A 13,262-nucleotide genomic window follows, 5' to 3' on the forward strand; every position below is an offset into this window, starting at 1 on the left:
GCTCTCGTTTTTCCCCATTGAGTATGTTCACTTTAGGTTTTTCATATAAGGCCTTTATTATGTTGAGATATGTTCCCCCAGACCTACTTTGTTGAGAGTTTTTATCATGAGTGGATGTTGTACTTTGTCAAATGCTTTTTCTGCATCTATTGAAACGATCATATGGTTTTTATCCTTTCTCTTATTGATGTAACATATCACATTGATCGATTTGTGAATATTGAACCACCCTTGTATCCTGGGAATAAATCCCACTTGATCATGGTGAATGATTTTTTTAATGTATTGTTGGATTTTTTTTTAAGATTTTTATTTATTCATTAAAGAGAGAGAGAGAACGAGCGGGGGAGAGAGGCAGAGGGAGAAGCAGAAGCCCCACTGAGCAGGGAGCCAAATGTGGGGCTTGATCCCAGAACCTGGAGATAATGACCTGAGCCAAAGGCAGATGCTTAACCATCTGAGCCACCCATTCATTTTGCTAGTATTTTGCTGAGGATTTTTACATCTATTTTCATCAGAGATAATTGGCCTGTAGTTCTTTCTCTTTTTTTGTGGGGGTCTATTTAGTTTTGGCTTCAAGGTAATACTAGCTTCATAGAATGAATTTGGAAGTGTTCCTTCCTCTTTTATTTTTTGGAATAGTTTGAGAATAATAGGTTTTAACTCTTCTTTAAATGTTTTATAGAATTTGCCTGTGAATCTGACTGGTCTTGAACTTTTGTTTGTTGGGAGTTCTTTTTTTATTATTGATTCAGTTTTATTGCTGGTGATTGGTCTGTTCAAATTTCCTATATTTTCCTGCTTCAGTTTTGGTAGGTTATATGTTTCTATGAATTTATCCATTTCTTCTAGGTTATCTAATTGTTGGTATATAATTTTTCATAATATACTCTTATAATTGTTTGGGTTTCTGTGGTATTGGTTGTTATTTTTCCTTTCATTTGTGATTTTGTTTATTTGGGTCATCTTTTTTTTTTTTTTTTTTGATGAGTCTGGCTGGAGGTTTATCAATTTTGTTGAGCTTTTCAAAGAACCAGCTCCTGGTTTCATTCATCTGCTGTATTGTGTTTTTTATTTTTAGTTTCTATATCATTTATTTCTGCTCTATTATTCCTTCTTTCTGCTCGTTTGGGGTTTTGTTTGTCCTTCTTTTTCTAATTCCTTTAGGTTTGAGGCTAGGTTGTTTATTTGAGATTTTTCTTGCTTCTTCAGGTAGATCTGTACTGCTATAAACTTCCCTCTTAGAACCACTTTTGCTGCATCCCAAAGATTTTGGGCTATTGTGTTTTCATTTTCATTTGTTTCCATGTACTTTTTGATTTCTTCTTTGATTTATTGGTTGACCCATTCATTGTTTAGTAGCATGTTATTAACCTCCATGAATTTATGGCCTTTCTAGATTTTTTCTCGTGGTTGATTTCCAGTTTCATAGTGTTATGGTCAAAAAAGATGCATGGTATGACTTTGATCTTTTTTTTTTTTTTTTAAGATTTTATTTATTTGACAGAGAGAGACACAGCGAGAGAGGGAACACAAGCAGGGGGAGTGGGAGAGGGAGAAGCAGGTCCCAGCGGAGCAGGGAGCCGGATGTGGGGCTCGATCCCAGGACTCTGGGATCATGACCTGAGCCGAAGGCAGACGCTCAGCGACTGAGCCACCCAGGTGCCCCTGACTTTGATCTTCTTAAATTTATTGAAACTTGTTTTATGGCCTAATATGTGATCTATTCTGGAGAATGATGACTGCCTTAGATCCAGGGTATTCTGATACCAGCCGTGTGATTGTGGGCAAAATCTTTGAGCCTCAATGTCTGTATCCGTGATACTTATTTAATAGGGTTATTGTGAGGGTCTGAATTCTTGGTAATACTAAATAGTGTATTTTAAAACCATTTTTAATATTTCATATTTACCATTCAAAAGGTTTTTTTTAATTAAACCACAAACTGAGTTGTGTCGTTACCTTTATTACCTTTAATATGTCCCTACATAGAAGCATTATTTTAATAAGCCATGTATGGTCTTTAGGAACTAATATTTCATACTAACTTATGATGAAAATTATGTTAGAATATAATAGCGCACAGCTTTAAAATGTTCTTTATAATCATCTCTCCTTTTACTGAAAACCAAACTATAAGTTTTTGTCATTTAACTCATCTTTCAAACAGGTGGCCTTGTTTCCAATGTCAAGTGTCCCCAGGATCACCTCCAGGTTCTGTGATTTGCTCGGAGTCACAGGATTCAGCTTCTAATTGTATTCACCACTGTAATTTATTTCAGGGAAAGAATACAAACAAAATCAGCAAAAGAAAAGCCTCATGGACTGAAATTCATAGAAAACCAGGAGCAGCTTCCAAGACCTCTCTTTTAAATGGAGTTCCACAGGACTTGTTTAATTCCTTTAACAGCAAGTTGTGAGAATATGTGTGGAATGTTATCTACCAGGGTAGTTCATTAGGGACTCAGTGCCCAGAATTTTATTGGAAGTTGGTCACATAGACTGTTTGTCTAGCATGTGACAAAAGTTGAGATTCCCAGAAGAAAAACAAGTGTTTAGTATCAATCATTATTTATTCAAACAGTTTAGGTATAGTGCATTACTCTTCTCTGTTCTGGGAATGGTGGGAACCCTCCTGCCAAATTCACAGATGCCAACCAAAAGCCAAACTTGTAATCAGGTCTTTCTAAGGATAGAAGCCTGAAACCTATTTATTTATTTGTCAGAGAGAGAGACAGAGAGCACGCACGAGCAGGGGGAGTGGTAGGTGGAGGGAGAAGCAGTCTCCCTGCTGAGCAAGGAGCCTGATGCGGGACTCGGTCCCAGGACCCTGGGCAGACGCTTAACCGACTGAGCCACCCAGGTATCCCATTTGAGTTCCTGTTATGTGCAAAGCAATATGCTAGGTGAAGGGCATATAAACTTGATATACAGCATGTCCTCAGAAGGATTGAGTCTGGTAAGTGGGGTAGGCAAGAAAGATAAGATCTTTTTAATTAATCACTGAAATACAAGATAAGTGCTCTAAGAGAGTGTGTTATTTTCCTATGGTTTCAGTGGTAACAAATTACCACAAACTTGGTGGCTTAAAAAGACAGAAATTTATTCTCTCACAATTCTGAAGGCCAGAAGTCCAAAATCAGTATAAATCCGGCCCAAATCAAGGTATGAGCAGGGCTGCACTCCCACTAGACATTCTAGGGCAGAATCCATTCCTTGTCTCTTCCATTTCCTAGTGTCTGACACCATTTCTGGCTTTGTGATCTTATCATTCCAACCTGCCTCTGTGGTCACGTTGCCCCTCCTCTTCTGTCTGTGTAATCTCTGTCTGCCTCTCTTTCACAAAGACATTTGCATTTAAGGTCCATCCATCAGATAATCCAAGATAGTCTCCCCATCTTGAGATCCTTAAATTAGTCACATCTGCAAGACCCTTTTTCTATATAAGGTAACCCTTCACAGGTTCCAAGGATTAGGATAAGTGATGTAGACTCTTTATACATGATGTTATTTATTGTAGGATATTTACAAAAATTGGAAACTACCTAAATAGATTGTTTTAAAAAATCATGATAAATCTTACACAAACAATGAATCATGGAACACTACATCAAAAACTAATAATGTAATATATGGTGACTAACATAACATAATAAAATAAAATTTTAAAAAATCATGATAGGGCACCTGGGTGGCTCAGTTGGTTAAGCGACTGCCTTCGGCTCAGGTCATGATACTGGAGTCCCAGGATCGAGTCCTGCATCGGGCTCCTTGCTCAGCAGGGAGTCTGCTTCTCCCTCTGACCCTCCCCCCTCTCATGCTCTCTCTCTCTATCTCATTCTGTCTCAAATAAATAAATAAAATCTTTAAAAAAAAAAAATCATGATAAATCTATACAATGTAATTCTATGCTGATGATAAAAAAAAGATCTTATAGAAAAGCATTAGATATTATTTGGAGGTCAAAAGCATATAGTTTTTAAAAATACATATGTGTATCTGTTTCCATTGAAAAAATGATGGGAAGATGTATTTAGAAATGTTTATTCCAGGAGGAAAAATTATTTTCAATATTTTTTTTTGGTCTGGGATATTGTCTGTACTTTTCATATTTCAATTGTGAATATTTATTTTATATTTTGAAAAATAATCTATTCCACTTTTAGAGGAAGCATTTGAGACATAGTCTTTTTATTTTTTATTTTTTTTAGGAGCTTTTTTTTTCTTTTAAAGATTTTATTTATTTATTTATTTGACAGAGCGTGAGTTGGGGGAGGGTCAGAGGGAAAGGGAGAGAAGAGAGGCAGACTCCCCGCTGAGTGGGGAACCAGAGAGATCATGACCTGAGAGATCATGACCTGTGCCAAAGACTGAGCCCACCTAGGCACCCCGGATTAGGAGTTTTTAATGCTTGGACTGAAAAATCACTGGCAGGGTTTTTCATAAAGTTATTGCTCCACCTCTGGCAGGGCAAGGATCTGCCCCTCACCTAGCAAGGTCTTGGGAGTGGGGGGAGCTCCTTCTGTAGTGTGGTAGAGTGACGCCCCAACCAAGAGGCAAAAAAGCAAGAAGTATAAGGAGCACCCACCTGCCAGGCACAATGCAAGGCACTTTCAAGTGTTATCTCACTTAATCCCCACACCAACCCCATGAGGTAGGGATCCCTGTTTTACAGATGAGGATCCTGAGGCTTGGAGGGGTTCATCAAATTTGTCCAAAGTCATAAAGTTTACAAAGTCATGAAGTCTCAAAGCCGAGATGAAGAAAGCCAGGTCTTCTGGTCTTCCACACTCTGCCACACTGAATTCTTTCTCTGATCCAGCCTCAGTCTCCCATGAGAAGTTCACTCTTAACATCCATATCCCTCGCTTTGTCCTGGTCCCTCTGACTGAGGGTACTCCAGTCCCAGCACGGGTCTCTTCGGGTGCTCTTGGGGCAGGGTCAACACAGGTCGCCCAATGCCCAACCAGTCCTGGACTACGCTCATTTCCCCAAAGGGCACCCCAGTCTGGGCTTTGCCAAAGGGCCTGGGGTTCATGCCCAGGAAGAGCACTTCCTTGGGGCCCTGGGAGTAGTGAGTCGCATAGCTGCGGTGTGGCTCCCATGCATACTCCACAGAAATGTGGATGATGCCCTCAGGCTCTAAGAACTGCAGCTGGCTCAGTTTAGCATTGAACCACAGCTCCTCCTCCAGGAAACCCTCAGCCACGCTTCCAGGGCAAGGCTGGGGCTCCATCAGGGCACTGGCAGGCTCATGGAGGGGCCCCAGTGGATAAGCCTGGGGCACAGCCATGTCACTGTCACCTTTTTAAATCCTCTTTAAAATGACCTTCTACCAGGGCGCCTGGGTGGCTCAGTTGGTTGAGCGACTGCCTTCGGCTCAGGTCATGATCCTGGAGTCCCGGGATTGAGTCCCGCATCGGGCTCCCTGCTCGGCAGGGAGTCTGCTTTTCCCTTTGACCCTCCCCTCTCTCATGTGCTCTCTCTCGTTCTCTCTCTCAAATAAATAAATAAAATCTTTAAAAAATAAATAAATAAATAAAAATAAATCTCAAAACTTCTATAAAAAAAAAAAAAATGACCTTCTACCAGGGAGTGTTTCTCTATGGACTCCTCCCATTTCTACAGCCCTAGTACACTCAAGGCTCAGTTGCCCACTTTGCATTCCAATTGTTTCTGAGGGTTTTCCAGGCTCTGGGTGTGTTTCCATCATGTCTGGGCCTCCCCTGGGGCAGGGATCAGGATTATTCTCCTTCATGGGACCTCAGGGTTGACAGAACAGCTTGATCCATCAACCTGTTCTCGGACCCTAGCCTGGTTCAGCTCTCGAGACATAGTCTTTTAAATAAGCTAAGTTTTACACTTGATCTTAGCCAAAAGGCTGAGAAGTGATTAAATAGCTAAGTTTTGATCAATAAAGATGGGGGAAGGAACCAAGGTGAATGGAAGCAGGCAGGTACATGGTGGCTAATAATCTCAAATATAGTGACCTTTGAGATGTCATCTGAGTCTAATTTGGAGGTGTTGAATGCTACTTGGAATTTTTATGCTCTATAAAAGCTGGCTAGTTTATGTAATCTTAATCATATACATTTAGAATATGATACATCAGACATGATTTTTCAGTGCATTTGTGTGAACATTTCTAATATTAGTTAGAAGTCAATTTTTATCATGGTATAAACAGTTTGAATTATCACATTATAGACATACTTATGTAAGATCTTTTTGATAATTCAGTTTCTACCAACTAATGAATTTCTTTTCATTATTCTTCACTTTTTCCCAATTATAGTGATTTGCAAGGAGTAAGAACAAATGCCAAAAAGGATGGAAGCGACTGGATTCTCAATGGAAGCAAGGTGTGTAAAGAGGAGCTTCCACAGCCCTTCCCTCCTGAGTCATGCCATGAGTAACAGTGTCTCAACCCTTACTCATTATTGATTCTCTCAGATCTGTGGACTCATGGGAAGAATTGAGTTTACTTAAGTTTACTTAAGTTGTTTTGTTTTGTAAGAATTTTGCAACATTTGTATTACGTGAGATCTGTGCCTCTCCTATGTTCCATTTGCCATGCTCTCCTCGCTAACATGGCAAATGTTTTAGCTTCCAAACAGCCCTTATCAAGCCATAAAAGAGGAAGGAAAGGCTTGTATTGTCCAAATATTAGGCAAACAATAATTAATAAACTTGATATTCGTGAAAAATTGGGGATGAGATTTTCTTATAAATATCAAGAAGAGGGGCGCCTGGGTGGCTCAGTCATTAAGCGTCTGCCTTCGGCTCAGGTCATGATCCTGGGGTCCTGGGATTGGGCCCGTGTCGGGCTCCCTGCTCAGAGGGGAGCCTGCTTCTCCCTCTCCCACTCCCCCTGCTTGTGTTCCCTCTCTCCCTGTGTCTCTCTCTGTCAAATAAATGAATAAAATCTTTTAAAAAAATATCAAGAAGAGTTTCTAAAGTTCTTAGGAGAGAAAGATATCTTTGATAGAATTTGAGAGCCCTTCGATCCTTCTGAGAGTCACATCAACCCAGATAGAATTGGAAAGCACTCCAATTAAGGTTACAGACAGGCTTAGGGTAAATATGTCCCTTAGAATCTAATATCACTGATGGCAGAGGATTTTGTTTACCTAAAGCTGTGTCTGGTATAAACTCAGTAAATATTTATTGTCAACTGAGTGTTAAGTGAAGGAAAGATGTTTATCTTTTACACTAAGGAGGTCTTTCCAAAAATTGTTTCAAAGCCTGTTGAAGAACTAATTATGTTTGTTTTCTTTGAAATTTTTTTTAAAAATTTCTAATTAGTTTTAGACTAATACCCTTGCATTTACAAAATCACAAGTTTGAGTGTTATACTGTCAAATTGCTGTAAAATTTTGTAAACACTCTTGATTTCTGTACTTAACACTGTCAAGGACTAAGAGCAGTTTGTGGGCTGACGTTGGTCTGAAGAACACATTTTGAGTAGCCCAATTCTTTTTTTTTTTTTTTTTAATTTTATTTATTTATTTGAGAGAGACAATGAGATAGAGAGAGCATGAGAGGGGATAGGGTCAAAGGGAGAAGCAGGCTCCCCGCTGAGCAGGGAGCCCGATGCGGGACTCGATCCCAGGACTCCAGGATCATGACCTGAGCCGAAGGCAGTCACTTAACCAACTGAGCCACCCAGGCGCCCCTTGAGTAGCCCAATTCTAAAGACCTTTCCATAATCTAGTTTCATTGTTGTTATACAGAAAAACAATTATCTGTGGTGTCAAATAAATTTGGAAAATGTGTGCAACTTCTCGCTCTTTGATATGCTGATATACATTGTGAACCTCTAAAAGTTGGAACCTAGGAAATTCTCTTCATAGATTATCTTGAGTCACTGGTGTTTTTCCAAACATACTGTAAGAATTTTAGTCTAAATTATTCGTCCTAAGCATAATAATAAATATGTGCTGATTCCAGTATATGATCACTTAACTCTGTCCACAGAGGGCCACAGAAGACTAGGATATTTGGTCAAAAGTAAAATGAGGGGGCGCCTGGGTGGCTCAGTCGGTTGGGCATCTGCCTTCAGCTCAGGTCATGATCCCAGAGTCCTGGGATCGAGTCCCACATGGGGCTCTCTGCTCGGCAGGGAGTCTGCCTCTCCCTCTTATTCTCCCTCTCTCTCAAATAAATAAATAAAATCTTAAAAAAAAAAAAGAAAAAGAAATGGGAACCCATTCTCCTCTGACTCCAGCTTTCTAAGCAGGTCTTCTGTGCGAACCACCCAGGAAAGCACCACTGACAGCTTCCAAATCTCTATAGACATAACAAAAAATTGAAAGGAAGCAAAAGTAAAGGAATAAGTAAGTAAATATAGTACATCAATAAGATGACCTAATATGCGCCCATTAAAGCATCAATATGAAGTTTTTAATGGTATAGAAAAATAATTACATTAAATGAAGAGATCATATTAACATTTAAGTGAAAATGCATATAGATTTCAACTATGTTAAAAGAAAAAAGACCAGAAAGGAAATTCATAATGCTTTCTGATGGACTGATGGAGGATTTTCCCCTTTTTCTTTATCACAACATACCGTCTATGTAACATCTACAATGAGCTTATGTTATAATCATTCAGTACCAGAAAATAAAAAAATAAAAAATGATGGCCCTCAGTAGGGATAATCCCAGCCCTATTACAAATTTTGACTGTCATGATTAGAAAAGAAATTGAGAGTATAAAAGGTATGAAACTGGGAGACCTGAAAGGTTTTTGAGCAAGTGGTATAAGGGAGCAACATTGTAGAAAAAAATAGTTTTGCCATGATGTATAGAATTTATTTTCAGAAATACATTTTTCTCATTTATTCAACAAACATCCTTGAAGGCCTTCTATATGCCAAACACTATTCTAGGCACCGACGGTAGGTATATGAGTAGGAAATAGCCCCTTCCCTCAAGGAACTCCTTCTACAGAGAGATGTTGAGGGTTTTTGATTGTTGTGTCACATATAACCTGTCCCCCTTCACTTGCTATCATGTAGACAACGCTAATATCATTGGCTTATTTCCCATTATTTGTATGTACAGCACTGTGGATTTTAGAACATAATTCTTCTTTAATAGTATAGTGCCCCTTAGAACAGATTCCTTTTTCTCATCTGCAACTTCTTTCTAAAATACAGTTCATCCTTTTATCATTTTTATAGATAATTCTGTTTTAATTTGGAAAGGACATAGTAAGCTCTGTTCATTATTATTTATAGTATTAATTGCGGAATGAAAATGTACTGGCTTCATTCTTTGAAGCATTGGGTTGCTTTCTTTGTGCTCTTTAATGACCTCATGTAGGTTATTAACCCTGCAGATACTTGGGTAGAGTACAAAGAGAGGCATAAAGAATGTCTTGTCTGGTTTAGTCTCCTTGAATATACTTTCCTCCGATCATGACTTCTACATGGACCTGATTTATTGTGGAGCATCACAGTATATTTGGGGTTTGCAGGTATTCATCACCAATGGGTGGCTGAGTGATGTTGTTATTGTTGTGGCGGTCACAAATCGTGAAGCTCACTCACCGGCCCATGGCATTAGCCTTTTTCTGGTGGAAAGTGGAATGAAAGGATTTATCAAGGGACAAAAGCTACAAAAAATGGGACTAAAAGCCCAGGTAAGTCACAGTATAAATTATTAATTATAAATAATTGAGTTTACTCAATTATGCCTTATAGAACTATGTAGTTCTATAAGTTTGATATATGTATATCAAATCATACCTTCTTATGCCAAATTCCTAAGATACGCTTTTCAGAAATGGTAAGAGAGATTTATTCCGTTTATCTAATTGTATCTCTTTCTGTTATTCAGCATCAGAAGTGAATCAGGTATTTTGAGTATCTGCTTCAGAAATGGCAAAATTAATTATATGTTAATAGGCCTTCTATTAAATTGATTGAAGAAAATTATGAAATAAGAGCAGAAAATATTTGTCTGTTATTTGATAATTATCTGGTAGTTTTTCATTACCAAAAAAGGAAAACATGTTTTACTTAATATGCATTAGAAACGCTTAGCTCTTGGTATGTACAGAACTGGACAAGACTGGACAAGACTGGAACTAGAATGGCAGTGTGTGGGTAGTGAGAAAGCCACGCGTTTTTGGAATCAGGTGGATCTGAGTTTGAATCCCTGCTTTACCACCTCCTCGTTGTAGTCATTAACCACTCCAACTTGGCTTCCAGTTTATTTTGTTCTTGCTTTTGTTTTCTTAAATGGAAATAATCATTACCTCATTGGCTTGTTGGGAGACTTAAATGAAATAATTGTGTACTTAATTGTGTGATCCCTTAGGATACTGCGGAATTATTCTTTGAAGATGTCCGGTTGCCAGCTAGTACTCTACTTGGAGAAGAAAATAAAGGCTTCTATTACCTCATGCAAGAACTTCCACAGGTCAGAGTTATTACAGAGTCTATCTTTTGATTAGCGAATGAAGTTGAATGAAATAACATAGAACTGTGTAAGTTCACGTATATAAAACTGGTGATATAGTCAATCATTAACTCAGGGATATCCAATCAAAGCTTATAAGTGAGTGGGGAAATTAGGTATTTCACAGCTGTAATATCCTCTTAGAATGATTGTAGCTTCTTAACTACAAGTCAAGAATTCTTAGCTCCTTATAAGGAACTGTCAGCCGAAACAGTTGGCAGGATTTTTTTGTAATACCTGAGAATCAAAGGGGAAGGTGGTTGAGTTCATACCCGATAAGGTCAGCCCTCCATCTGTGTTTTTGGAGTGTGCTAGCTGAAAGATCATTGAGCTTCACATGCCAGCATATGAGCATAGGTGCATCTGCCTCAGCCTGGGCTAAACGTAAAATTGGGGACAAGGCTAGAAACACTGCCACAGAAATAGAATACAGAAATCACCAGCAAGATGATTTAAACTGACTGTGGATTGCACTAATGGACAGACTTTAACCTGTACCCTTTAAGATGTTGATTTTCACAGACCTATTAGGACATGTAATGAGCAGAGATCAATAAATAAAAATCAACAATTTCATATTTCTCTTCTGATAGATGAATGATGAGAAGAAGGAATGAAATAAACTATGTCTGTATCTATATGTAGTAAAGACAGTCATTTATAAAAATAAAGGATTTGTTGTAGAGAATTATGGATATGTCAAAATATTTTTGTAAATCTCTGTGGGAACATTTTCTTATAGAATTAAGAAATAAATTAGTTTTTATGAGTTTTATTAAGATTATTTATAAGATTTGTCATCATTGAGATCATGTGAAAATCACTTGTGGAATTAGAATGATTCTTAGACCTAATTTTGGGTTATAGGAAAGGCTACTGATTGCTGAGTTGGCAGTTTCAGCCAGTGAATTCATGTTTGAAGAAACCAGGAATTACGTTAAAGAAAGAAAAGTTTTTGGGAAAACAGTTGCACATATGCAGGTAAGCTTGTCGTCATAGTTTAGTATTAAGTGACATCAATCTAAATATGAATATGGAGTAATTTTCATAGAGGTAGTATTAGAATCCATGGAGGTAGATGAGACCATTGAGGGAAAAAGAGTAGAATAAGACAAGAAGAGTTTCTAGGACAGAGTCCTGAGAAAAATGCAGGATTTACAGGTGGAGTAGGAGGGGAAAAACCTGCAAAGACAACAGAGAATGAATGGCTAGAAAGAAAAAAGCAAATCAAGCAAGTAGTGTCCCAGAAGCCAAGACGAAAGAAGACTTCAAGTAGGCAGGAGTGGGGCTGAAGGCACTTAGAGGGAAACTAAGATGAAGGTCAAGAATGCCCATTGGAAGATGAATGGATAAAGAAGATGTGATGTAGATAGATAGATAGATAGATAGATAGATAGATAGATAGATAGAAAGATAGATAGAAAGATAGATATAATGGAATATTACGCAGCCATCAAAAAGATGAAATCTTGCCATTTGCAATGACATGGATGGAACTAGAGGGTATTATGCTAAGCAAAGTAAGTCAATCAGAGAAAGACAATTATCATACGATCTCACTGATATGTGGAATTTAAGAAACAAGGCAAAGTATCATAGGGGAAGAGAGGAAAAAAATGAAACCAGAGAGGGAGACAAACCATAAGAGATTCTTAATCTTAAGAAACAAAGTGAGGGCTGCTGGAAGGGAGGGGGATGGAGGGATGGGGTAACTGGGTGACGAACATTGGAGAGGGTATGTGTTGTAATAAGCACTGGGTATTATATAAGACTGATGAATCACAGACCTGTACCCTTGAAACAAATAATACATTATATGTTAATTAATTGAATTAAAATTAATTAATTAATTTAAAAAGAGTGCCCATTGGACACAGTGATAGGAAAGTTATTTCTTAAGAGCCATTAATGGACTAGAGTGGGGTGGTGCCAGACCAGAGTGGGTAGAGGAGTAAATGGAAATGAAGAAGTAAAGATACTGATAGCAGGCAACTCTTCCTGAATTCGGCTGTGAATGGTAGCTAAGAGAAAGATAGTTACTAGGGGGTAAGAAGAGGATGGGGGGCAGAACTTTGGGGTCAAGTGACATATTTAGAGATTATTAAGTTTTTGTTATTAGGATGAGAATGCTGGAAGCACATTTTAATACCTAGAGAAAGGATTTAGTTAAGAGGGAAATATTGTAGGGCACCTGGGTGGCTCAGTTGGTTAAGCGACTGCCTTCGGCTCAGGTCATGATCCTGGAGTCCCGGGATCAAGTCCCACATCGGGCTCCCTGCTCAGAGGGGGGTCTGCTTATCCATCTGACCCTCTTCCCTCTCATGCTCTCTGTCTCCCATTTTCTCTCTCTGATAAATAAATAAAATCTTTAAAAAAAAAAAAAAGAAAGAGGGAAATATTGTAGATATGAAGAAGATAATCAACTGCATATGATATTTGAGAAAGTCTTAGGTTGTGGGTGCCAAAGCACATGGAAAGATAGGCTTTCCCACCCCCACAGCAGAGACGTTTCCTCCATTTTAACAGGAAGAAAAGAGGAGAGGACAGGTATGGGTTCATTCAGATACTTAGCTCTGTTGGTAGAAAATTGCAAAAGCTCTTTTATGAAGGCTTCCATTTCCCTTAAGTAATATGGGGAAACTCAGTTCTTGAAAAACAGGTGAGTGAAGGGGACATGGAGGTGTCCAAGGAGAGGAAGATTTGAAATACGCCTTCAAACTGAGAGACTGAACTAACTCGAAAAATGTAGTAAACGCTGCTAGCAGTATTGAGGACTCAGATGAGGTTAATGA

General features: G+C 38.5%; 1 protein-coding gene and 1 pseudogene across 1 annotated transcript in view; one reads left to right on the forward strand and one right to left on the reverse strand.

Annotated features, from left to right (window-relative positions):
• Positions 1-13,262, forward strand: part of ACADL (acyl-CoA dehydrogenase long chain) — a 45,274-nt gene that overhangs the window by 12,064 nt on the left and 19,948 nt on the right. The window contains exons 5-8 of the mRNA XM_006732488.3: positions 6,296-6,362; positions 9,485-9,649; positions 10,330-10,431; positions 11,338-11,451. Coding sequence (XP_006732551.1) covers positions 6,296-6,362; positions 9,485-9,649; positions 10,330-10,431; positions 11,338-11,451 — 448 coding nt within the window. The remainder of the gene's footprint in view (positions 1-6,295; positions 6,363-9,484; positions 9,650-10,329; positions 10,432-11,337; positions 11,452-13,262) is intronic.
• LOC102726879 (single-strand selective monofunctional uracil DNA glycosylase pseudogene) lies at positions 4,594-5,300 on the reverse strand (annotated as a pseudogene).

This window comes from Leptonychotes weddellii, chromosome 3, assembly GCF_054177405.1.
Source record: "Leptonychotes weddellii isolate Sample4059 chromosome 3, ASM5417740v2, whole genome shotgun sequence".
NCBI lineage: Eukaryota > Metazoa > Chordata > Mammalia > Carnivora > Phocidae > Leptonychotes > Leptonychotes weddellii.